This window comes from Candoia aspera, chromosome 10 (genome assembly GCF_035149785.1).
Source record: "Candoia aspera isolate rCanAsp1 chromosome 10, rCanAsp1.hap2, whole genome shotgun sequence".
Classification (NCBI taxonomy): Eukaryota; Metazoa; Chordata; class Lepidosauria; order Squamata; family Boidae; genus Candoia; species Candoia aspera.
The window spans coordinates 3,919,913-3,945,961 of NC_086162.1; the positions used below are offsets into that span (position 1 = coordinate 3,919,913).

General features: G+C 50.1%; 2 protein-coding genes across 2 annotated transcripts in view; both read left to right on the forward strand.

Annotated features, from left to right (window-relative positions):
• Positions 1-5,498, forward strand: part of LCK (LCK proto-oncogene, Src family tyrosine kinase) — a 36,560-nt gene extending 31,062 nt beyond the window's left edge. Inside the window, exons 10-13 of the mRNA XM_063312015.1 lie at positions 2,227-2,303; positions 3,398-3,551; positions 4,644-4,775; positions 5,069-5,498. Coding sequence (XP_063168085.1) covers positions 2,227-2,303; positions 3,398-3,551; positions 4,644-4,775; positions 5,069-5,271 — 566 coding nt within the window. The 3' untranslated portion in view covers positions 5,272-5,498. The remainder of the gene's footprint in view (positions 1-2,226; positions 2,304-3,397; positions 3,552-4,643; positions 4,776-5,068) is intronic.
• A 1,242-nt stretch (positions 5,499-6,740) lies between these two features.
• Positions 6,741-25,298, forward strand: HDAC1 (histone deacetylase 1). Its single transcript, XM_063311679.1, has 14 exons — positions 6,741-6,885; positions 11,540-11,652; positions 12,074-12,191; positions 13,471-13,545; positions 15,604-15,742; positions 16,635-16,776; positions 18,291-18,383; positions 18,881-18,989; positions 19,307-19,447; positions 20,024-20,132; positions 20,209-20,339; positions 23,091-23,237; positions 23,584-23,632; positions 23,991-25,298. Exons 1-14 carry the CDS (start codon positions 6,837-6,839, stop codon positions 24,016-24,018), a joined length of 1,443 nt encoding a protein of 480 aa, XP_063167749.1. The 5' UTR covers positions 6,741-6,836; the 3' UTR covers positions 24,019-25,298.
• The last annotated feature ends 751 nt before the right edge of the window (positions 25,299-26,049 follow it).

Here is a 26,049-nt window from a genome sequence, read left to right on the forward strand (position 1 = left end):
TACAACAGTGATGAAAAAGGAACTTTACGACCAATCCTCACATTTACGACCTTCACAGGTCTGTAAAGCAAAGGAAAGCTAAAGTCAGATTGTAAGCACAGTCGTAGTTTCACTTAGTGACTGTTTTGCTTAACAACCAAGTTGCTGGTCCCAATTGTGGTCACTAAACAAGGACTACCTGTACCCTAGAGTATAAAAGTGATAGTGCTGTCATTTTAAAACATGTGTGGAAGTTACCAGTGTCCAACAAATCTGTTGTAAAACCGGTGTGGAAAACAGGCATGTCTGCAGGGGGTAGGAGGTAAAGAAAGTCAAGATGGTGGCCACAGTTTTATGATTGAAGCCCCACCCCTTTTATGTGTGTTGCACAAACATTAAAATGGGACAAGGTTTTGACTGGGTAGCTGCAGCGACTGTCTTGACTTTTTTTTACCTTATCTGTGATGCCAACAACTGATGCTTGAAGGGGAAAAACAGTGCGAACTGATTGTAGCATATTTTATGAGTAAATAAGCTTTTACACTGTCAGAATAAAATGCCCGTATCATTCACTTAAAACTGGCCATCTGGGATGCCCACAGATGCAGTCAAGCATTGCGACTAATACGTGAGGGACCAGATACTCTGACCCTCCAGAGCCATGAGCACCAGATCAGCCATGATGAGTTTTTCACTTTTCTCTACCTGCTCTTTGACCCTACAGAGCTCAGCCTTGGGAAATGTGAAATTCTTGCTGATCTATCACAAATAACACCCAGCTGTACCAGCAGATTTCAGTCTCCCTTTGGGCTGCCAATGTTATAAACACTTCAGTGAGAACAATTTCACTCCCTGCTCAGCTCAAGAGCAGGCAACTGGGTGAAGATGGATGGCAATTTTTCCTGGCTCTCATCTGTCTGGGGGACTGTCCAGTTTTTCTGCTGCCCCACTTTCTGGGTTTGAAAGGCAGAGATTTTTACTCTGTTTTGGTTTAAGGCATCTGGAACGTGGTCACATTCTTTCCTGTGAGATTTTGCTGTCCCAGCAGAGGAATTTGGCTTTGAATCAGAACTGAGAAGAGAAGGCTAGAGGAGGGGCACGCGCGCGCACACACACACACACAGACATGTCTGCTTCCCCAGATTAAGGTGGTCTTTTCCTAGGTTGGTCAGAATAAAAGTATATAAAAAGGGACATGGAAGAAGTTTCTTTTACCCCTAAAACATGGCTTCCAAATCTGAGATGCAAATTTCTAGATGACTACTGGATGGCAGCAGAGGGATACAGAACATTATGGCTCACTGCTGCCCCCTATTGGCACCTGGAATTTGCACCCTTGTGCTAGTTCAGCGATAGTTCAACTCTCCCTGAGAGGAATTTTGTACAAATAATGGAGCTGCCCCTTCCATGAGACCTTGGCTGCCACTTGTAGGGAAATAATGCTAGTCCATCCTCCAGGAAATAAAGCCAGACTGCTCACTTGAGGGAATGCTATTAAAGGCCAAACTGAAATACTTTGGCCACATAATGAGAAGACAGGACACCCTGGAGAAGATGCTGATGCTAGGGAGAGTGGAGGGCAAAAGGAAGAGGGGCCGACCAAGGGCAAGGTGGATGGATGACATTCTAGAGGGGACAGACTCGTCCCTGGGGAAGCTGGGGGTGTCGACGACCGACAGGAAGCTCTGGCATGGGCTGGTCCATGAAGTCACAAAGAGTCGGAAGCGACTGAACGAATAAGCAACAAAAAGCCAACCTTCCCCAGTGGATGCCCACCAGATGTGTTGGCTTGGCATTATGGGAGTTGTGATTTGTTACATCTGGAGAGCATCTTGTAGGGATAATTTGGCATAGGACACAATCCAAAAAAAGAACTGGTTGTTTTTCTGAAATTAATGGGAGATGCACAAAGTCATTTCAGTGGAGCAAAATGAAGAGATGTCCTTGTCCGTGCTGTAAGGGAATTTTGGGAACTGTTGTCTCAAGACTTCTGTCAAGAACAGGGGTGTCCACAGAGTATGGTCAAAAAAGTCAAGATGGCTGCCACAATACTATGATGGCTGCCACTCCATCAACTTTTTAAACCACACTTGCAGACACCCCTGATATAGAACCAAGTAAGTGAAGGCTAACTTGGATGACTACAGTTACTCCATGGTTACTCCACGGTTGGGAAGAGTCACTTTGTGTATAAAACAATATTTCACATGTTCTGACTGCTGATCTTTTTTTCCTGCTTCCTTCTAGGAAACCTGGTAGATTTTCTCAAAGCTGCTGAAGGCACTAATTTAACAATTTATAAACTGCTAGACATGTCAGCACAGGTATGAACAAAATAATATAATGGAGGGAGGGGATAAAAGCAGGCAGGATGGCTGAGGAGGAGCAGAAGGTGAAAACGCCTTCCAGTGGCGGGGTTCAGTGGGTAGCAAACTTATTTTGGGGGATGAAAACAATGGTAGAAACAGCTTCTGCTGAACCTGGGAACTGTAGTTTTGGTTTTGTTCCAAATAAAATAGGAACACTAGCCTTCCCCAGCTGCATGCCCTCCAGAGGTATTGGACTACAGCTCCCATCATTCCTGACAGGCTAGGAAAGATGGCAGCTCTTTTCCAGAATATCTGGAGCATTGTTTCTCAACCTTGGCAACTTCAAGCTGTACGGACTTCAACTCCCAGAATTCCCCAGCCAGCCATGCTGGCTGGGGAATTCTGGGAATTGAAGTCTGCACAACTTGAAGTTGCCGAGGTTGAGAAACACTAATCTGGAGGGACTCAGGTTCAGAGGTCTTTAGTTAGATGTAGCTTGAATCTCCCCAGAACAAAAATCCCACAATATCCTTAATCTGGTTCATTGCTGGGTTGGCAGAAAACCGTGACTTTTCCAGGGAGCGCTGGCTTTTCCCCCCCTCTCCCTAAGAACAAGGCAAGCATGTCCACCCAGTGATCTGGCCCCATTTCCCAGCTAGGCAAGAGACTTGACTCAAGTGTCCAATTCAGTTTGCTAACTGAAGAAACCAGCCCAGAGGCGTCAGAAAGCCTGCGGGTTAAAATAAAAACAAGATGCTCGTAAAAATGTCCTGCTTGGCTGCCCACCTTTATCCAGGACCTTCACTTCTGAGGATACTTAGAAGGCGATTCCTGTTTTCTTGATAAAACCCAACCCTATTAAAGGAGCGGCAATGGCACCTTCCCCCATGGGGTGCAGCGATTTCGGAGCAAAAGACGCCCAGGATTCAAAGGGCAGTAAATACAGGAGGGAGGCCGAGCACCTTTTTCAGCCTCCTCTGTAGCAGGATGGTTGTGAAGATGCATGGGAAAAGACGGGTGTTAGACTTGAGCTGGGTGCCTGGGAGGAAAGCTGGGGAGGAAATGCAGCATGCAAGTATGTGACGTGTGTCCCCCCTTCTCCCACAAAGATAGCCGAAGGAATGGCCTTCCTGGAGAAGAAAAATTACATCCACCGTGACCTGCGAGCGGCCAATATCTTGGTGTCCGAGACCCTCTGCTGCAAGATTGCAGATTTTGGCCTGGCCCGCCTTATGGAGGACGACGAATACACAGCTCAGGAGGGTGGGTCTCTTCTGCGCACCCCCCTCCAGCCTAGCCAAGCAGGCAAAGCTTCCTTCCTTGGGGGAAAGAACGCAGGGGAGGGGGGGTGTCAAAAAATTCAAGATGGAAGCCTCAAACACCCCATCCGTTTTTATGTGCGGGGTGCAATGCATGTAAAAGAGAGGGGCTTTGAATGTGCGGTCCCAGCCACTTTCTCAACTTTTTTTAACTCCACCCTGGCAAACACTCCTGGCTGGGGAATTCTGGGAGTTGAAGTCTACACATCTTAAAGCTGCTGAGGTTGAGAAACACCACCTTATAATGTACTGTAGATGTGTGATGCAGCCCCAAGCCTGGCTGAAGGTCCAGAATTCTTCCTGCTGCTTTTGCCCAAACTCCCCTACCATTTTAGAGCTGCAGCTGGCTGGCTTTGGGTGGGTGCCCCAGCCTGTCTCTTGACAGCCCACAGGGGCTGTGTTAGGCACATGCAAGGAAAGGCAGCAAGAGAAAGCTCTGTGCACACCTGGTACACCGGGGGATCTGTGGTTTTGAGATGCAGCTCTCTGAAGAGGTCCTGGCATACCGTGGCCGTGTTTCTCAACCTCAGCACTTTAAGATGGGTGGACTTCAACTCCTAGAATTTTAAAGTATTTAAAATATTTTTAAAAGGGCAGTGATTCTGTGGCATAACTTTGCATGGGACCAGATGCACGTTGTCAGATGTATCAAGGGCGACTGAAGGTCCAGGAAAAGGCAGATTCTCTCTAGTTGTGCTGGTCACCAACAAAAACTCTTGGATTTTACAGCTGAGGAACATTTCTAACGAGGACGTGCAAAACGAGGACATGTGGCATAAAATACTGAAATTCCACAGTGTACAGCTCCTTCTTGTGGCCAATGCAATAACATTTACCAGTTTTCCTCCTGGGAAAAATTAGCATCTCTGTTCCAGCCTTCCAGCTCTCCAGATTGGTTGGACCTCAGTTTCTGAAATTCCCAACCCACAGTGCCAAAGGAGTTCTGGGAATTGGTCCACTGGGTGCCAGAGGGAAGAAGGTGGGTCTGCTCTGCACCAAGATAACGTTCTTACCCTCTTAAGCTTTCTTCCTTCAGGAGCAAAGTTCCCAATTAAGTGGACAGCCCCGGAGGCCATCAACTATGGAACGTTCACCATCAAATCAGATGTCTGGTCATTTGGGATTCTACTGACCGAGATCATCACTTATGGCCGGATCCCTTACCCAGGTCAGCAAACCGCCACCCATTTCCACTTGCCCCATCAACCCTGTGGCCAATACAAAGCAAGTTTGCCTTTGCCCAAGGCAGTCTTTCTCAACCTTGGCAGCTTTAAGATGCTGGCTGGGGAACTGTGGGAGTTGACATCCACGCATCTTGGTTGCCAAGCTGAGAAACAGATTCCGGGGGACACGCGGCCGCATCTCTTGGGGGTGCTTTGTTTCGCGTTGGCTTTGTGGGGGGAACCGGCCCCTCCTGGACCCTGTCCCTGTCCTCATGTGCTGCTCCTCTTGCGGGTCCAGGGATGAGCAATCCAGAAGTCATCCAAAACCTGGAGCGGGGCTACCGGATGCCGCAGCCGGAGAACTGCCCGGAGGAGCTGTTCAAACTGATGCTGCAGTGCTGGCGGGAAAGCCCAGAGCAGCGGCCCACCTTCGAGTTCCTGAAGGGGGTCCTGGAGGACTTTTTCACTGCCACAGAAGGACAGTACGAGCAGCAGGTGTGAGGATGGCTTCAAGCAAGGGTCCTGCACCATGGGACGACCAGATGCTCCAGGACCAGGAAGGAGACGCTCTTGAGTTCCCCCAATGCAAGATGGCGGGGGGGGGGGGCAGGATGCGGTAGAAGGCGTTTTAGGACCACAGTGACTTCCTGAGGGCTCCACGCCCAACTCTTGATGAACTTCCACCTGTTTTCAAAAGGAAAACTGATGTTCAAAGGGGCCCAGGTGGCTCTGCAGGCGGAAGCAGGCCAGTTTTTATTCCTTTTTGCTTCAGCTGCTCTGAAGAAGGCACATGCGACCGACTGCGCTTTACAAGTCAAGAACAACCACAGCAAAGCTATTCCTCAAATGCCCCCTTGCAGGCGCTGGCTTTCCTAGGATTGCCACGCAACCTGGTCTGGAGGTTGAACCAAGGCGGCTGGAAGTGGTTCTGGGATGGGGTCAAAAAAGTCAAGATGGCGGCCATGACGGTGCGATCTAAGCTCCACCTGTTTCTTATGTTGGTAGCAACACACATGAAAAAGAGGCGGAGCTTTGCTTGCACCATTGTAACTGCCATCTTGACTTTTTTGACCACACCTTGGATCTGGTGAAGAAAAGAAAGGAAGACGGAGGAGGTAGGAGGAGGGAAGAAAGGTCTTTACAGGCTACTCTAAGCCAGGGCATTTTTGAACCACTGTTTCTTGAACAAGCTGTAATAACCTGGGTTCACACACAATGTTAGGCTATAAACTGTGGCTTACAGAACCACTGCATAGGTATGAAATTATACAATTTGATGTTTTCTATGTGCACACATGCTTAATACATATAAATTATAGATACAAAATTGTGTTATTGGTTGTATTTGAATGGTTTTGATGTGAGCGTGTTTTCCTTTAAAATTCCTAAGGTGGTTTTTCAAAAGGAAAAAAAAACTACAGTAATTTTAAATATATCAGAATATGTCAAAAAACAGCGCAGAGAGCAGGGGAAGCTTGAAAATGCAGCAAATCCATCCAAGATAAAATGGGCCGTTTCGAAAAGTTCAGTTAAAGTAAGAGCGGCGAATGAGACTGAAACTTCCTAAATCTTAGATTTAACAAGTTGCATCTTAAGAAACTTGGATGCGGGTGTGTGTGTGTGTGTGAATTTTAACGAAGGCGCAGCGCAAAGTTTTGAAAAGCAGAAGCTATGAATATTTAGCCACCCAACCCCGAAAATCCCACATTGCTTGCTGGGGGGGCGCCCGTTGCTTCGCAGGGGATACAACAAGCGGAATGTTTCCCCCCTCTTGTGTGAAAATGGTACCAGCCCATTCTAGGCACACCCCTGTCCTTCTGCTCCTGAGACAGTGGTACAGTCGGAGCAACTCCTCGCTGCTCGATCTAACTTGTTATCGCGAAACGTCCCGCCCCTCCAGCCTCCCCATTGGCCCTTAGAGGGATGCCTTTACTTCTGATAGGCTGACGGGCGGGGAAGGGGTCGCTGAGGGCCTCCCTCTCCTCCCTCCCCAGGCGGGCTCGGTTGCGTGGCGGGACTCGGGTCCGAACTGAGGTGCTGTCGGGACGCGGCGGCGGCGGCGGAAAATGGCGCTGACTCAGGGGACCAAGCGGAAAGTCTGCTACTACTACGACGGTGGGCGAGGGTCCGCGTTTGGAGGGCGGGGCTTAGGGAGGAAGAGGAGGGGCTTAGGGAGGGAGTCTGGGGAGGGGGCAGCCGCCTGCCGGAGAAGGGGGGACTACACCTCCCATCACCCACAGCGCATCAGAGAGTACGCTGCCTGTCCTCCCCAACCATCGGAACGGCCGGCTGTTTCGGGAGCTGGAATCTTCCCCGAGCGGGCGATCCTTGGCTTTCCGGACTCCATCTCCCATGCTTCCCAACCGGAGGCGGACGAGGGTGGAGCGGGGGTACGAGGAAAGCCTGGTTGCGGGGGTGGGCAGGCGGGCGGGCAGGCGGGGAGGAGAAGAGAGATGGAGGGCGACGGGGTTCCGCTGTGGCACAACAACCCTGAGAGGTCGGACAGGCTGAGCGTCGGAGGAAGGGACTCCCCGCCCCGCGGAGGCTCCTTGGAGGGGGGTGATGCCCTGGGCGCGCGGGAAGCCCCCCCAAATCCAGGTGTGTTTGAAGGGCCTGGAGATTCGCGGGGCTGGCAGGAGGATTTGCGCCCCCGCGTTGCAGAAGGAAGGAGGGGAAAGGCCGGGCCGGCCGGGGCTGCGCGGCTGAGGCTGGCGTGCGCGCGTCCGGCCCTGGGCTGCGCGGAAAGTTCTGCAAGAGCCTCTCCTGCTCGCTGCACGTGTAGAGCGGGGGGGGGGGCGGGGGGGCAGGCAAGCAGGGCGGGGAGTCTTGGGGCAGCGGGAGAGAAGCTCCATGGGGAGGACGAAAAAGGGAGCCCACATGCGGTGGGTGGCCTGCGAGGGGAATTGCCCAGTTGCAGGAAGGGCAGCTGCTGATCAGAAGAAAAACATCCCACCAGTGGCTAGTCCTCAACGCTACTACGCACATCTGGGCTGCCAGGGTTTTTTCCCCCCTGAAGGAAGTCAAAAAGCCAGAACTGATTCCTGGTTTTTAAACGTGTGGAATTCCCATCCCGACTTTCCTCCCTGTGGTATCCAGCCTCTCCTTCCACCTGCAGCAGCCCTGCGTATTGAACTGTATATTCAGTACTTCCCTGGGATGATTCTCTGGGCACCTGATGAAGTAGACCCAGAAAGCTTACGCCACAAGAAATGGCTTAGCTTGTAATACGCAGCTCACAACAGCCTTGGAGGGCAGGCCAGGCCTGGGCCGAGAGAGCGTGAGTGGCCCAAAGGAGCTTCCATGGTTGAGTGGGGATGCGGAGGGAGGCTCCTGGTCCTGACTGAACACTGACCGCAATGTCGGTCTGGTCCTGGTGGTCTGGAGGACTGTTCCTACTCACCCTAAGTGTGCAGGATTGTTTCTGTTTGCAAGCTCAGGGTGTAAAGAGAAGAGAGCCAGGGCAGCTGTTGAGAGAAGGAGTGCGGGGTGGGATGTCTCAAGAAGCCAAGGAACAGCCAGTGGTGTGATGTTGGTCGGGAACTGGATGGAGGAATGCTGTCTGAGAGTCTTGGAAAACAACCAGGAGATTTAACAGGGTTGAGAAAGTGAGGAGGAAGCTGGGTGTGGACAGAGGAGGAAGCTGGTGGAAAATGGAGGAAAGGTTGTTAGTTTTACCAGTGTGCCACTTCTGAAGGTGGCAATTCTTTGGAAGGCTCCTTTTAAGTTGCAGGGACCATCATCCCACCCCAAAGCAACTCTTGGGCTGGTGGTGATGGGGTGGGGGGAGCCAGCTTGTGTTCTCCATTTTCTGGGTGCGGGTGAGTGTGAGTTGGAGGGGGGGGGCTTCCCCAGCTCCTTCTGTCTTGAGTGGTCTCCATTTCTTGGCCCCATTTGCTCTGGCGTCAGAGCAGGAGAAGTTTCTCCTTAGAAAAGACCCCTGGACCTTTCTCAGGCCACATATTTCCCATTGTCACAGAAGCAATCCCTATTTCCCATTCTAACTTCCGTGGCCTGTTTATAGAAGCGGGCTTGGCTTGCTGAAATCACTTCTTCATCTCAGCCTCCATGGATGGTGTTTCCAAAGAGGTGCCAGCGGTTGTTTTCCAGGAAGCCCTGACATTTTCCAGGGCAAACTTGTAATCTAATGTGACTGGCATTTGCTTCGGGCTGGGTGCTTCTTGGGACCCAAAGCAGCTTGCAACTCTCCTTTATCTCCAGGAGGGCATTCTGGATTGGGCCAGAGGTCCATCTAGGGTGGGGGTGGTCCTCCTGTAGCCCTGATGCCCCCTTTCTTCCCAGGCCTCTGACCCCCTCCAGCCAAAGGTAGTGAGTGGTTTTCTTCTTTTGAGGCAGGAAATGTTTGAAAACTATAATGTAAACTCTAAAATAGGCTCTGTGTGTTTGTGTGTGTGTGTGTGTGTGTGTGTATAAATAACTCTAAAAGCAAGGAGCCCATTCCCAAAGTGCTCTGCAAATCCTGAACCATCTGGCCCCATCTACGATTACAGCTTCCACATGAGTAGCAAGCCAAGTAATCCAGCCATTTAGATGGTGGCCCATTCCAGACTTAGGGCCTTTTCCTGTAAGAGCTCGGTGCCCGTTCGAAAACAGCTCCAGGCCAGTTTGATCCCACATCACCCCTATTCAGGAGCAGAACTGGTTTGTTTCTGGCTCGGCGGTGTTATACCCGAAACCACGGATGAATGCCATTTTTTAATTTATGGAAGTACTGTGACTTGGTGAAACTTGGTGGTGGATTTCCCCATTTGAGGGAACCCTTGCATCACCGTTTCCCTGCTCCTGGCACTAGCAGGGCAGGGTTGGCTTGAGGGCTTCACAGGTCCCTCTCCATAGGAGCGCTTTGAATTTTTTGCCCATGACCATGACCAAAGCCTGTGCAATGAGGGTGCGTGTGTGTAAGCAGTTGATTTTATTTTCCTTTCCATTAAGTGGCTTAAGGGATTTTGTTGCTGAAGAGGTGGAACATTGATTCTTTGCTCCTTGTTCTGAGTGTTGTGAGGCAGATGGCAGTGGAGAGAGTCACAAAGGGTTTCTGGTTGCCTCTTGAGAGATTAAGGCAGCGTTTCTCAACCTTGGCCACTTTAAGATGTGTGGACTTCAACTCCCAGAATTCCCCAGACAGCCATGGATTCTGGGAGTTGAAGTCTACACATCTTAAAGTGGCCAAGGTTGAGGAATACAGGATTAGGGTGTGAAAGTAGCCCTAGGGTCAGGCCACCCATCTATCCCTGGCACAGAGAATTCTGCTCAACTTGTTTAGCACATTTTTTAGCCTCTTCCACTCAGAAGTACGTTGCCTAATCCAGTCCTCCAGCCGAAGGAGTCTCTGGAGCTGTGGACTTCGTCTCCCAGAATTCTCAGCAATGGTTATACTGGCTGGGGAGTTTTGAAAGTCGAAGTCCACTGCCTGGAAGCTACTCAGATTCAATAAAGCTTTAAAAGACGTTCTGTGTGTTTTGTTTATTCTCACTTTACTGTTCCTTTCTGTGTGGACTGAGATTTTCTCATAAGAGATGGCAGCACCTAGCTGCCCTTAGCTGAAAAAGCGAGGCAGGGTTGGGTCTGCTTAGTCTTTGGACGGGAGATAACCAAGAGATCCCAAGTCTGCAGGTTCCAGTGGGGAGGTAAAAAGCGGATCCTGGAAGGAAACATTGGCAAATGACTTCTGTTGCTGCCAAACATTTCATGTTTCCATGAAATCCAATAGGAGCTGAGTCCAGCTTGAGGAAGTCTTTACATGTTCATAATTGCACAGGGAAGGTGATGCTGACCGCTGCATGTTACTGGCAGGCCGTGTTTTATGGAAGCACTGTGTTTTGGGGTCCATCCCAGTCCTCTTGCCAGATTCCTACATTCCTGGCATAGCACCTTTCTGAAATATCTGTCTGTCCTCTGAGGCTGCCGAGGAAGGCCTTTTCTCCTCCACTTTCTGCGAAAGGTACCCGGGGACAACTCAGAGCAGTTGATGGTTGAACCCTGACACTCGGCCGAGAGAGGCTGAACCCAGTAGGGTCCCATCGTGTTTCAAAGGAGCCTCACTGACACCCTCAGGCCACGTCATGCTTCCCTGACCATGGTTTCTTGAATGAAGCAAAGTTCACACAATGTGGAAGTCAAAACTGAGCTGATTGTATTATGGCTTGTGTTTATTCATCTGAATAACACAAACCTTTGCGGAACATTCCTCGGGGGTCTGGCAGGCTGCTTCTGCTTTTTGCATGACGGCTGTTGCTATTTTATGCAGGGAAGTTTTTTTCAGAATTGCATCCTGCCCTGGTGCGGACTGGCTTCTATTTGAATTGTACGTGCTTTGGGCATGGTTGAGCAGATTTTTTACTTGTATTGGGCCCTACACAACACATATTCCGAATACACTCAGAACAGCTGCAGCCATGGAATGCCTCCGTAAAACGCGAAGGCCCCTCTACATCCCATCTTCACCCCCACCTGCAGCAGAATTCAGAAGAGTTAAGAAGCTGCCCTGCTAAGCAAGTCCTTATCTGTTGACCACCATCTTCACTCAAGGAAATGGTCCTTTCTCAGTCTGGTCACCTGAGATGTTTTAAACTGAGGACCGACACTGTGCCTGTACACAGAACAGACTGTTTATCTCAGAACTCCTGTCTCCCCCGCCCCCAGCCCCCTTTTTATGCTGATGTTCATGCTTAGTTACCTTTCTAACAGTTTAATGTGGCTCGCACTGTAATGGTAATGTTGTGCCCCCACCCCCCTTTTCTTTGCCTCTCAGGGGACATTGGAAACTATTATTATGGTCAAGGTCACCCCATGAAGCCCCACAGGATCAGGATGACTCACAACCTCCTTCTCAACTATGGCCTTTACAGAAAAATGGAAATCTATGTAAGTTTTTAAAACTGAACATTGAACGCTTCAGCCACAGCCACTGACTGGATCCTGCGGCTCAGGAGGAAGGCGGGCCGCTGCAAGGAAGTGCTCCCCCTCCCGGGCACCCCAGCTGGTCCAGAGGATACCCTGCTTGACGGTATCCAAGGGCATTGCAGCGTTCAGCAAGATAGGGAAGCTGCACTGCCCCTATTCCGGTCCTGCCGAAGGCAGCCAACGTGGGGCCCAGTGTGCTTTTGGCCCCATCCCTAGGGCTGAATCCTGACTGGAGGGGTCCTGACCATCTGTCTCACCAGGGGCTCTTTGGGGCTGCAGCTCAAGCAGCTTTTCAGTCACCTCCTTAAAGTCGGAGCCGTGCTCGGACAGAGGCCGGAGGTGGCGGCCTTTCCAAGTTGTCCCCCCTTTTCTGTCATTTCAGCGACCCTACAAGGCCAGTGCCGAAGAGATGACCAAGTACCACAGCGATGATTACATCAAGTTTCTGCGGTCAATTCGCCCCGATAACATGTCTGAATACAGCAAGCAGATGCAGCGATGTGAGTTGAAGGTGGAGGAGTTTGCTGGAGCAGTGAAAGACACGCTTGGCTAAAAGCAGACCCCCCCTTGTGTTTTAAGAAAAAAACTTAAACGTTAATGCACCTTTCAGACCTAAACCAGCAAGGGTGGGTGGTAAAACAAATGGTGTAAAATCCATTGGCGATACTTTTCCGTCAGCCCTTAGACCAGGCTTCTGATCACAGTTGGGAAAACCTTGGCCTGACACAGAATGCGTGGCTGCTTTCAGGTGAGATAACCAACGATGGCTTCTTCTCGGACTAGCCCCAACAAGCCTTTGGTGTTCCTGGGTCCTCCCTGCTCTTTGTAGATGAGAGGAGTAATTAGCAGTTCCCTTGTCTTCAGTTCAGGGACATGTCACTTGCCATCACCTCAGAGCAGAACTTGCTAATATCCACCATTTGTCTGCCAGGGAAAGACTGGTCATGCAAAAAACAGGTTTAGGTTTGACAAGGAATAGCTCATTCCTGTAACGTTTTGCTGCTTGAATTGAGTTAAAGCTTGAGAAGCTTTCAAGTGCAGTAAAAACACTCAACCGTCTTCTAAGGCGGTGTTTCTCAACCTTGTCAACTTTAAGATGTGTGGACTTCAACTCCCAGAATTCCCCAGCGTCTTAATTCCACACATCTTAAAGCTGACAAGGTTGAGAAACACTGTTCTGAGGCAAGCTTGGCTTCTGGTACCTTCGTGGATACACCCATGTAGTTTTCTTGATGACAGCATGGAATTGGCTTGTCATTGCCACCCTGGGATTTCCTAGTGGTCTCCTGTCCAAGCGCTAACCATCTTGAACCCTGAGCTTTTGAACTCCCATGTGGAGTTCTGTAAAGCCCTTGGAGCTCTCACCTTCAGTTTGCTGGAGCTCCAGCAGGTGGCGCTGCCTCCTAGCTTTGTTGGGTGCCGATGGCCAGCTTGGTCAAACCTGACATCTTAACTTTCATTAATGAAAAGCCTATGGTTTTTTTTTTCTGTTAAGCAGAATTTCTCAATGCAGCTGCTCCTTTTTGTGCCCCATGCTACTGGTTCACATGGGCTCCTGTGGAAGGAGAGCTTTATCCCACACAGTTCACAAGTTGTATGTCCCTGTCAGATCTCTCCTCCCTTGCCCTCCTTAGTCAGCTTCCCAACTGCGTTCCCGGCCAAAGCTCTGTTGCCCTGTTTTGTTTTTTCAAATCCTGATATGTCTGCTTCTCTTTTTGGCCGACCTCACTGGCGTGTTGCGATTCCACGTGGACTTTTCCCATTGCTTCCTTTTTCAAGTCAACGTTGGAGAAGACTGCCCTGTGTTTGATGGCCTGTTTGAGTTTTGCCAGCTTTCTACAGGAGGCTCTGTGGGTATGTAGCAGTCACCGTTTTGAAAAGAAAAACCTCCAAGGGTGAAGAAAGTGCACCGCTTGTTCTGCTGAGGACCCATATTTCATTAACAGAATTGCAGACTGTGTTCCGATACCTGGTTCCTGCTCTTCTTTGGCCAAGCAATGATGTGCAATGCTGTTTTGAATTTAAAACGTCCCTTTGGGTGCCTAACAGCTCTTCTGAATGCAGACTATTTCCAACATTTTGGTAAAAAGTCAGGAGGATTCTGATAGCCCCTTTTCTGACTAATGCATTTTATTAAAAGGCCCAAGCTTTTGTGAGCTCACAAAAGCTTATGCCTTTTAATAAAATGTGTTAGTTGGAAAAGGAGCCATCAGAATCCTGATTTTTTGCCACCATAGACTGTCCTTCTGTCACACATTTTGGAAGTATCTTGAGCTAAAGCAGCTGTTTTGAGCCAGAGACACGCTGTTTCGTGCTCAAATCACTTCCAACATCCTCAAAACAGCCGTTTCCACACGTAAATGGAGTGCTTTGGATTCAGAATGACTCCCATCAAAATGTTTTGTACATTCCATGCGATAGATACGTGGGTGAATGTTTCTAGAGAATGTTTTATCTCAGGCTTCCATGAATGGTCCTCTCAGAATAGTGTTTGTACAGATCTGGATAAATATTTAGGGATTTGTGGTTCCCTGAGAATCCAGAGGCAGTTCGCCTGGTTTTCTGCCAGCTTCTCTGCCCTCCCTGCTTTTGATATTTTTAGATAATTTTAATTTAAAAATAATCTGGAAAATAATAGGAAGCTAGAGCGCTGAGCAATAATAATGTCCTCTGATATCACTGTAATTTATAAAAACACCTGTGGACCCCCCCCCCATTGTTCACTGAGCATACTTAGAAATTAAAAATGGCTGACTTCAGCCACCACCGCATTCGCTGAAAGTACATCCACCCGCTGAGAAAAAAGCAACCCAGGTCACCCGGGGCAATAAAGGCCATACTGACTGGCTAAAGAGGTGAGGAGCAATGGGTCTTTTGCCCATGGGCCTCTGTGGTAGCTGTTGCATGAGGTGCCCACGGCATGCTCTCAAGTAGCGCACTTGGCCGCCTGCCCAAAAGGGTTGCCCACTGTTGGTATGGACCCAGACGTTAAATGATTCTCAAAACAGGGAGAACTGGAAAGATCAAATACAGTGTCTTTTCATACCCCACCCGTACTTTTTGTATATGGCGTATGTCTCACGAGTCACGAATCATGCCTGAAATTGTTGGCCTGAAGTGGTGTGTGGGGTGTGCCCTTCATCCCCTGACCTTGCCTCGGTGCTTAACAAGGCCTGAACAGGAGTGCTACTCGGGAGCAAGGAAAAGCATCTGCAATTGGGAATCCTGTTTAATCCGGTCTGTAGCTCATCTTCAGCACCCGCTGCTCTGAAAAACTCAGGGCCTGGAGTAGAGTGAGACCACCATGGCTGGTCTTGTCTCTGTCACACGCTCTGAAAACATAAGAGCCCGGGAAGCTGACTCAAGAGGGCCACGGGCCTGTCCCTTTGGATGTGTGCGTCATTCCCAAATAAACTTCCCATAGCGTGTGGGCAAGGTGAAAATGGTTCCTGGCTTTATAATTTGCACATCTCTTTTGGAGAGTAGCGCTCTGTCATGAGTTATGTAGTTGTAATGGTTGCAGACACAGCACGGCACAATGCTTGAAAAGAAAGGATCGGAACCTGAAGGGCAAAGTAACGTTGGAGGGCAGGTATTGTGGGAACGCCCAGTTCTTACTCATAGAAACCCGACATGGTCCATCTGGCTTCAGAAGTGGTGGGAATCACTCCACGCGACCCACGATCCGGGTTCTTGTAAATGTGTGGCACTGCTTCTGTTGGTTGTCAGTTCTGGATATCCTGTGCCAAGCCAGGGGATCTCCGGCTGGGACTGGCAGCCTCCCGCTTTGGCATCCCGTTGTCCTCGATTCTTGCACTGCATGCTGCACTCCCAGCGCCTCTGGGCAGGGCCTAGCTGTGATGGCTGCCCAGTCATCTCTGCCTTGTCACTGGTTTGAACTTCTCTCCACAGCGAGCGCCGTGAAGCTAAACAAGCAGCAGACGGACATCGCGGTGAACTGGGCCGGAGGCTTGCATCACGCCAAGAAATCGGAGGCTTCTGGCTTCTGTTACGTTAATGACATCGTCCTGGCCATCTTAGAGCTGCTGAAGTATGTGAAACTGCCACTTTATGCTCTGATAACCTGAATGAGATCTTCATCTTTATACTCATACTTTATATTCTGGATCTAAACAAGATCCTCTTCCTGTCAAAAGTGTCTGATTCACCCTGTGCGGGATAAGCTGCTTGGATAGGAGAATCTCTGAAATGTGCCAGCAGCTTTACTCCTGTTTTAACTGTGATGATGGGAACTTGTGTCTGAGACAGCTGGAGAGGTACAGATTTGAACAGGCAAGTCCAAGAGGCACTCTTTGGTCTGAGAATGGCTTTCGGTGGGCATTCAGGGGAATCCCTGGAGTTTTCCAGAATCTTAGCCCAGCATGAAGCTGAGTCCCGATGGACAGGTTGTTCTGACTTAGAGGCAGCTTTGGGATGTGGTTTTGCCCTCCTCTCACTCGGCTGGCCAAAGGGGAGGGTCCTGATTGTGTTTCAGGAATGTGTCCTTTTAAAAGGATCCACCCTGAAATCCAGTAGCCTGGTTGGGAATGTGAAGCCAAGATTCTCTGCAGCTGCTCAGGGTCCCTTAGAGATAGGTTGATACAGTAATTATTTCTGGAAGCAAGAGGAAATGCTTACCCATTTAAGATTCAAACACACAGAAGATGTTCAGTGCCCTGTGTGATTTTCACGATTAAGGATGTCCTTTGGCCTCTGGCAGCTGTTGCCCCCTTTCCTGGCCCCTTGGCATTGTCTCAGGATGACCTCCTGAAATCTCACAAGGTTGCCCGATCTCACAAGCTCGCTCTCTCCTCAAGCAAGGCCTAGTGTGACTTTGGGGATTTAATTTTAAAGCTTGCTAATTTTTAGTTTAATTTGGGGGGGTGCCTCATGGCTGAACCTTGTCTTTGAGGTGCCAGCCTGACCTCCCTTTGCACCCTCAGGTACCACCAGAGAGTGTTGTATGTTGACATTGACATCCACCATGGCGACGGTGTGGAGGAAGCCTTCTACACCACAGACCGTGTCATGACCGCGTCCTTCCATAAGTATGGGGAATATTTCCCAGGAACTGGGGATCTGCGGGTGAGAATGGGAACTTGAGATGCGTCTTCCTGGGAATACAATCCCTCTTCCTTCCCTCTGGGTGGATCATGCGCTTTCCAGGCCCTGTTAACAAGAGAGCTTTGCATGGTCCACTCTCCTTCTAAAACAAGCTAGCTCAGGTTCTCTGGGTTAGAGGTTCTAGCAGACGTGTTCCCAGATTGAAAAGTTTAATGCAACAGAAATTACATCACTAAATGTAATCACTGAATGTGGGGCTGGAGGGTAATCTGACTAATTCTACTGATTGTCCCTAAACTGAAATAAGCTCTGGTGACAGTACCTCGCTGACGTTGTTTTGGCTCAAAAGCTAGGTCAATCAGACAAGGAAATTCCAGGTCTGTGGTCTAAACTGGGAAGCCTTCTAACACCCCAGAAGGTGGCAAAGGCACCCCTCTTGTATTTCCCAAAAAATTTCACGGATGTCTCCATTGATGCCAAGGAATCGACTTTGACTTGAAGGGGACAATACCTTGATAACAGAACTAGCTTTTCTTTCTTTCTTATCCCCTTTTCAGAGTGCAGCCTTTTGCATGCTAGGCAGAGGCAGAGCATGGCCCTTGGCCTAGAAAAAGCAATGCATTCCTCTAGTGGTGTGCAAAATGTTTTCAGTTTGAAACCTGCTCCCCCCCACTTGAGTTTGAATTATTTCAGGCACTTCTGGGAGAGTTGTGACGCTGTTTGAGCTTGAAACAATTCAAATCTGAAACTTTTTGTGCCCCTACATTCCTCCTTTTGTGCATTTGTGGTTTATTAGATTCAAGCTCCCCTGGTTAAGCATGGCTGGCTGGGGAATTCTGGGAGTTGAAGTCCTCACCTTGAAGTTCCCAAGGTTGAGAAACCCTGCCTTAACCGCTACACCAAACAGGCTCTCCCTTCCGTAGAAAACTGTTTTAAATTGGCTGAGAAACTCATTGTTCTGGCTAAGGGAGCCATAATCATACCCAGGAAGCACAGCGTGGATCACAGAACTGTCAGCCCTCTTGGGAGTGCTTTCTCCCCCCCGCCCGGAAAACGGCTTCTTGCTGTTACACTTACAAAGGAGAACTAGATAGCTTGGGCAGCATTTGGCAAAATATCAGTCATTGGGGAGCAAGTGAAGTAGGTACTCATCTGATGGGCTGTGTTGCTCTTTGCCCTTCCCCACTAACCTGGGGTCGGATAAGCCGGTTGGACGCTTGCCGAATGTGGCTTGTCCCTTTTGATTCTGCCCCCCAGCCCGCTTCTGGGCTGAGCTCTCCTGGGCAGGACAGGACGGCTGACTCTCCTGCTTTGGGGAGGTGTCACTGGGGAACCTCGGCCTTGGCTCCAGGGAGGCCAGGGAAGCTTGCGTCCAGCCAGAGTCTCTGGGGTGCTCTGGGTGACGCGAGAAGGAGCTGCTGCTGTGGGGCTGCAAGGCCCTTGCGGGCTTTGGAGTGCCAGCAGTCCCTGGCTTGGGCAGGGACTGAAGGTGGCCCCGGCTCGTGTTTCAGATACCATCTTTTCTTCCTCCTTAGGACATTGGTGCCGGTAAAGGAAAATATTATGCTGTCAACTACCCTCTCCGGGATGGGATCGACGATGAGTCTTATGAAGCCATTTTCAAGCCGGTAAATTTCCTTGTCCTTGGATGCTCCTCGTTCACTTGCCTGGTGCTGCAGTTGCATCTCCAAGCTTTGCAGCCATGCTGTTGATGGAGGAAATTCTAACTTCTGGCAAGGCCGATGAGAGGATCCTTGGTGTCTTTTCCAACCCAGAGGAGCGGGGAGGGGGTGGGGGAGTCGCTGAGCTTTCAGGGACGAAAGAACAGGCTTCAGGCTACCTGTTCAGCACCGGAGACTCCTGTGGTCTCCTTCAGGTCCTACGATGTGGAATTGGTTGGAGGAGGTGGGAGGCTTGTCCTCTATCTGCCTGGAAGCACAACACGAGATTGGAGCGGTGGGTGGCATCCGCTGGGGATTAGGCCTTGTTGAAGGCCGGGGAGCTTGCTTCCCATCTCTCTGCCAAAGGTGGGGCTGAAAGAGAAGGGGTCTTGATGGTGACCCTTCTGGGTTCTGCGCACTGGCTGCACTGTTACCCTGCTCAGGTGTGTGTTTTTATTGGCCAGGTGATGTCTAAAGTGATGGAGACATTCCAGCCGAGTGCCGTTGCACTACAGTGTGGCTCGGATTCCTTATCTGGGGACAGGTTGGGTTGTTTTAATCTGACCATTAAAGGTAGGAGGGGTTTCTGGCAGGTGGGTGGGCGGTGACTTATTCAGGGCCTCCCCAGGATGCTCTGCCAGTCCAGGGCTGCTGTGTGTCCTCTGAGGGGCCCCTCCGTGTTTCACAGGATTGTTGGGGCATCTTTTAGGGTTGGGTGTTTGTGTTTTATGGCACCGTGAGAGAGCTTTAATACAAGGTGCTCTGAAATGCGTCTCTTCCCATTGTTTCTTGGCTGACTTGGGTTTGGTCTCGCCCCTTCATAATTTTGCCGATTTATTGCTAAAAGGGAGCTCCCTTCCAGCCGACACTGAGACTCTTCCTCCCCCCAGGTCATGCCAAGTGTGTGGAGTTCATCAAAAGCTTTAATTTACCTATGCTGATGCTGGGAGGGGGCGGCTACACGATCCGTAACGTGGCCCGGTGTTGGACGTACGAGACGGCTGTGGCATTGAACACAGAGATCCCAAATGGTACGCAGGAGCCCTGTCTAGCTCACCTGGGGAGGGAGGGGGCATGGGCAGGTTGGCAGGGAGTCCCTGCAGCAAGGTGAGGGAGGGCAGGTGCTCAGCTGCCAGAGAGAGAGAGCGCCGAGAACCTGAAAATCAGCCCTGGGACCAAGGGTGAGCCTCTGGGGTGGATCAGAGTGATCCGAGGCCCCCAAATGGATCCTGAAGATGGGCTTAAGGCTTGCCGTGCATCAGTCGTGATGCTAAGGGAACTGCAGTCCTGCTTAAGAAACTCCTGGTACTTGCCAGCGGACATCATTTTAGGTTTATTTGTTAATTTTACAGGAGCCCAAAGTGCATCTTGTGCCTTCTCCTCCAGTTTTCTGGCAGCGGGGCTTGGGCTGAGAAGCGGTGCCAGTCTCCCAGGGAGCTTTCACGATCACATGATCGTTAGATTTCCCACTTTCTTCTGAGCCGTTTTCAGCCCCGTTTTGAGACCATGGATGCCCTCCTTGTGGCTTTCCTCTCTGTGTCCCTTTGAATTGCCTTGAGGTGGGTGCAATGCCCTGATGTTCTGCCCACCTTTGAACCCTCCCACAGAGCTTCCTTACAACGATTATTTTGAATACTTTGGCCCGGATTTCAAGCTCCACATCAGCCCTTCCAACATGACCAACCAAAACACCAACGAATACCTGGAAAAGATAAAGTAAGTCCCTGCACTTGTTGAGGAGGGAGGTTTCTGCCGAAGGGCTTCTACCCGACGTCTGATTCCTCGGCTGCAGGCAGCGTCTCTTTGAGAACCTGCGGATGCTCCCCCATGCCCCTGGAGTGCAGATGCAGCCGATTCCGGAGGATGCCGTGCCAGAGGAGAGCGGTGACGAGGATGAGGAAGACGCTGACAAACGGATTTCCAGTGAGTGCCAAGCCCGTGGGGAGTTGCCAGCAGCAGGGCCCTCTTTCGGCCGAGGGCGCGGGAAGATGCTTCTCTAGTAAGGGCTGAATGTTGCTTATTCTTCTCCTTCCGACAGCTCTCCTTCTTGTCTTCCTCTGCTCCATCTGTATTTGAATGTATTTCTGCCTCAGGGGAAGAGGTTTGAAAACTGGGCTGTTCTTATACTACCTTTGAGGCTGATGTCCTTCCTTCCTTCCTTCCTTCCTTCCTTCCTTCCTTCCTTCCTTCCTTCCTTCCTTCCTTCCTTCCTTCCTTCCTTCCTTCCTTCCTTCCTTCCTTCCCTCCCTCCCTCCCTCCCTCCCTCCCTCCCTCCCTCCCTCCCTCCCTCCCTCCCCAGTTGTCAGGGTTCCAGACTCTTTCAAGCATGCTTTTCTATATTGGAAAAACCCTCCTCTGGTTCCTTGCCTCGAGTCTTCATTTATCTTCCCAAGCCTGCTTGATCCTCTTCGGTTACAGTTTGAGCAGCTCACTCACTTGGGGCTCCCTGGTCTTGAGTTCTGAGTGATCTTCTGCCCGCCAAGTCTTAACATCCTACTTTGGGGCTGATCGTTTCAGACTGGATGGCAGTGTTTAATATGCTCGAGCACCAGATACTGCTGTCCAGCTTACAGTTCCCAGAGATCATTCGCCCTGTATTTGACTGGCTTCAGTCTTGTTTAGCACTCCATTCTTTGGCAATATTGCATCCCTGGGACTTTCCTCTTGTAGCAGGCATATCTTAGAAGTCAATCCTGAGTCCTGTTTCCTTTACCCGTGACATCCTGTTCCTGGTGCCCTGCTTCATGATCCGGGCCTTCCATATCATCATGGTGAGACTCAGCTCAATTGGTCTTTTATGGTCCTTGATGACGGGACAGGGCCCCCCATGACAGAACATCTTCTAGTGCTTCGTCCTGGATGCCCTTCCATCACCTCAAGTGAATATGGATAAGATGGAGATTCTGGGTTTTGGCCTGATTATCCTTTCTATCGTCTACTGCAGTTTCTCAAGCTCAGCAACTTGAGGTTGTGTGGACATCAACCCAGAATTCCCCAGCCAGCAACTCCCAGAATTCTGGGAGTTGAAGCCCATACAACCTCAAGTTTCTGAGTTTGAGAAACACTGGTCTACTGTATTCCTCCTGTATTTGTTTCTAAAGCTCCTTGATTGGCCCAGTTTCCTCCACCTCTAGGTTTTGATTGATGATCAGCTAACTGCCCGGTTTCTCAGTCTTACTGCAAGGGTGGCTAAGTTTTATCTGATTGTTAATAGGATCTGGCTGTTTCTGGTGGAGCAGCCTGCAGCTTTATTGGTCCGTGTCCCTGCTGTTTCATGCTTCAATTGCTGTAATTGTCTCCTGGCACGTGGTGGTCCTGATTCCTCTTTTCACCCAGAGTGGTGCTGCTTGGGACGTTCATGCCCCTCTTGCACTTCCTGACACCGCCGGGCTCTTCACTGAGCCCAGATTCAACCACGGGGGCAGGAGTTTAAGCCCTCTGGTCTCAACCTGCTTGTTATATTCTGCCCCATTTTGTGTTTGGTTGGCAGTTTTCTTTTTGCTCCTCTGGCCCTGAGGCTCTAGAACCAGCTTCCTCTTTCCCTCCGCCTTTTTGTTAGTTTAATGGCTTTTCAAAGGGATTTAAAGACCTTTTTATTTGACTAGGAAGTTACTCTGGGGTCTGTTTATCCCACCCTCTTCTCATTAATGATGGCAATTCCCAGCCTAGTACCTGTTTTTGACTAATTGCAGTGGCATATCTACTCGGAGGACCTATAGCCTCTTGCTTGAAATCTGCATAGTGGCTGTGTTTGCATTTATTTTAGCTGTAAATAATTACTTGACTGGATTTGTTGTTAGCTTGTGGATTATTTATACTGGATGGATTTTTGTGATTACCGAGTTGCTTTGATTTATGCTGCACCTTGGGAAAAGTGTGTAACTAATAAAAATCATCATAATAGTCACTGTTATTTTATTTATTTATTTAATTTTTATCCCGCCTTTATTATTTTTGTAAATAACTCAAGGCGGTGAACATACCTAAGACTCCTATCGCAATGGCTTTTTAGATTTTTATGCCTTACAAAACAGGCAGTCTTTATGGATGGTCTGTATGGTCATGATGATGATGATGACGATGACGACGATGATCGGTGGTGATTTTGCTTCCTGGGAACTGCATAGTGCAAGTTGGGATTCCTCTATCTGGTGACTTTTGGCTAGCAGAACTTGCTGTTTGCTCATATCCTGAAGATGATGATGATGATTTTTATCCTTCCTTCCTTCCTTCCTTCCTTCCTTCCTTCCTTCCTTCCATCCATCCATCCATCCATCCATCCATCCATCTATCTCAAGGTGGAGAGCATATCTAATACTCCTGCATCCTCTTTTGCTGGGGAATGCTGGCTGGGGAATTCTGGGGGTTGAAGTCCACACATCTTCAAGTGGCCAAAGTTGAGAAACACTGGTTTAGGGTTTAAATTAAGGTTTTTAATGTCAGTTTAGATTAGTTTAGATCAGGGTCAAGTTGCTCCCCTACATCTGCCCTGCCCTTGTGCCCTTCGTTGGTCCCCGTCTTTCCTCTGGGGAGAGTCCGTTTTGGTCAAGTGCTGGTGGATGGACGTCCAGGGGCCAGTCTTCTTGCTTCTTAGGGAAGACAGTAGAGTAATTCTAGCCTTCCTCTGGGCTGAAACCTAAAGCCGCTGACGTCGCTTTCTGCTTTCTCCCACAGTCCGCTCTTCGGACAAGAGAATTGCCTGTGAGGAGGAATTCTCAGACTCTGAGGATGAAGGGGAAGGGGGCCGCAAAAACGTCGCCAGCTTCAAGAAGGCTAAACGGCCAAAAACGGAAGAGGAGGAGGAAGAGGAGGAGAAGAAAGGTAGCAGCTGTTTATTTGCAGGGCTGGACTTGTGTCCTGCTCAATCAGTAGAATGCGCTTATTAAGGAAAAAGATCAAAAACTGATGGGGAGAGCTGACTTTTACAGGAATGCCTCCAATCTCCCATCATCAAAATGGTTGTAAAATTGGGTCCGGCCCTTGACAACTGCACTGCTTAACAACCAGTTTTCCGCCCCTATTGTGGTCATTAAGTGAGGACTGCCTGTAGGATGAATTTTGAGTGTGGGATGCAAGAACATCAACCGCACGCTAAAGGGGGCGTGTGTCCAGAGTTTGGGTGCTCATCCAGTAACAGAGAAACAGGGTTGTCTGTTCTTCCCTGCAGAAGTAAACGAGGAGGAGAAGAGAAAAGATGAACCAGCAGAGGCCAAAAGGTGAGATCCTTTCCTGAGAGGCGAGAGGTGGTTGGGCTTCACGGGTGGAAATGCTTTTCTGTAGCTTCTGGACCTGGTTCCTCCTCATTTAAACGATCCGTTTCCGCATGGTGGTGGCCTGATGTCGCCAAGCTGCCCTTGTCCATGCAAGGAGGAAGCTGGAGATTTGGGGAGGCGGCTTCTCTGGGGCCAGTTTGGGGTGTCATTAAGTTGGCATTGCAAGAGACAGGGACCCCTCTGTGATGGGACCAGGGGACGAAAAGTCTGCTCGGTAAGTTTAGAAGTGTGGCTCGGCTTTCCTCCCTGGTGCTTCCTAAGCTCACAGTCCCCTAACACGCCTCCTTTGTTTACCCAACAGCATAAAGGAGGAGATGAAATCCACCTAAGACTGTCTGGACAGCCGGGGAACGCCACACCTCCCTGGTTCTCCCATCTGGCCGCCTGATTCCCTCCATGAGATTTGTATTTTGTATGTTACTGTTGATTATTTCTACACATCTCCTGGGGGCCTGAGACCTGGCTGCCCTTCCCCGGGTGAGCTTCCGGGGGGGTCCTGAGCAGGCTTAGCCCCAGGGGGTGCCGCTCACAAGGCCCCCGCCCCTCACGCCCCTTTTGCTTCCGCATTGGGGAGGTTTGCGTGTTCCCTTTTGAAAAGCAAGCCCCAAACTTCCCTCTGCCCTGTCCTTCCTTGCATTTTCAAAGGATGACTCTCCTCTGGGAGAAGATAATTTTCCAGGGGAAGCGGGTCATCCGTTTTCCCTTTCCTTTCCTAGTTTTCTGAGGTATGGATACAGCCATAAAACTTTGGAAGAATTATTTTTGGGGGTGGGGATGGAGGGGTCGGAGGTCAGAATCCCAAAACGTCGGATCCGTCTGCAGGCCTTGGAAGGGTTGCTCCCTTTTGAGCAGCCGGGCCTCCACGTTTGTGGCACCTCGGCACCCCAGGCCCTGCTGGGGACATCAGCCCTGGCTCTTGCCCTGCCAGCAAGCGAAGGGACAGGAGTTGCTGGTTCCAGTTGCGTCCCGTTTGTAGCGGGGAAAAAGGGTGGTCCTTCCGTTGGAGCCGGGTGCAGATGCGGATGTCTCCGCGATGCCGTTGGAGTTTCGCTTAGGAATTGGCACGTGAGCCTCAAGGGGCACGTGGGAAAACACCCCCTTGAGCGATGGCTCTTCGGAAGGGGCGTCTCCCTAAACGAAGCAGCCAGCCCAGACCTGCGCCCGTTCCTGAATTGCGCTGTGCTTCCAGGAGGGCTCCAGAGGCAGCGCTGGCTCCCTAGCTGGCAGGTGCGGTGGGGGGTTCCAGGGGACCCAGGAGGGGGGAGGCAGAGCGTATGCAGAACGTCACTGTTAGGGGTTGACCCCAGCAATGCTGCTAATTTTGCCATGTCACTCTTTCGGGGTGGAGGGGGGGTTATTTTTTTAAGCCTTTGGTTTAGCTGTTTTTTTTTTCCAGTCGCTTGGACGCAAATGCCCTGCAGTTTGTTCCTACTCTTTGATACTTGTACTGGTGAAATGAAAGATCATTGTATGTGTGTGTTCTGGGGGCGGGATGGGAAGATATATATATATATATATTGTTTTTTTAAAAGAAAAGATAAGTTTTTATTTTCGTTTTTTGGAGGAAAAAAGCATCTTTGTAATAAAATGGGTCTGTTTTTCTGTTTTCGGTGGTGAATTATTCTTGCAGGCAAGGGTCTTCCAAAGTGTGCCACCACTAGAGTTGCACGCTTGAGTAGCACCCAAGGTTTCTTTTGCTCTGGGATGCTGCATCAGTGGGTGCAGGTAAAGGGTTGCTGCGCAGGGCTGGCTCCCTGCTTAGGGCTGAAGGACTTGTTTCACCTGCAGGGGACTCCGGTTCAGGCCTCCCTCCCTTCCCCACCTGCAGAAAGGTCCTCCCTTATGGATTAGAATTCAGCACGTGCACCCAGGGAGGGCACAGGAGATGGAAGGATAAATGGAAGTAATGCGCGGATAGCAGGGAAGCACAGCTGGAAATAGTGTGGGCCACCTCCCCTTAGGGGAAAAAAGGGTTACTGACAGCACGGATGCCGAGTGTTTCTAGACACAGATGCTTAAGACAGCTGTGTCAGCAGTTTCTGGGTTCTGGCATCAAACTTGGGGAACATAACAGCCTTCTCAGCTGTGGCAGCCCAGTGAACCCAAAGAGGCGATGCCGTTTACAAACTGTGCCAAAGGGTGGCTTGCTTAACCATACTTGGTTGAATAAACCACAATGCAGGGTTACTTGGCCCTATCAAAAAGTTCTGGCTTAATGCTGCACATAAACGCGGCTCACACATACGTGTATCTTCGCACCCAAACTGGTGGGTTCTGCCTGACCACAGCCTCATTCACAGAATGCCACCCCTCCAACATGGCAACTCCATTTTCCTCCTCCTCCTCTTGGCAGGTCTACA

Bases quoted from the DNA above. Each gene is read 5' to 3' on its own strand.
- HDAC1 (XM_063311679.1), top strand. From the start codon at position 6,837: ATGGCGCTGACTCAGGGGACCAAGCGGAAAGTCTGCTACTACTACGAC. The intron at 20,133-20,208 runs GTAAGTCCCTGC...CCTCGGCTGCAG, and splicing joins GAATACCTGGAAAAGATAAA to GCAGCGTCTCTTTGAGAACC. The intron at 20,340-23,090 runs GTGAGTGCCAAG...TTTCTCCCACAG, and splicing joins CGCTGACAAACGGATTTCCA to TCCGCTCTTCGGACAAGAGA.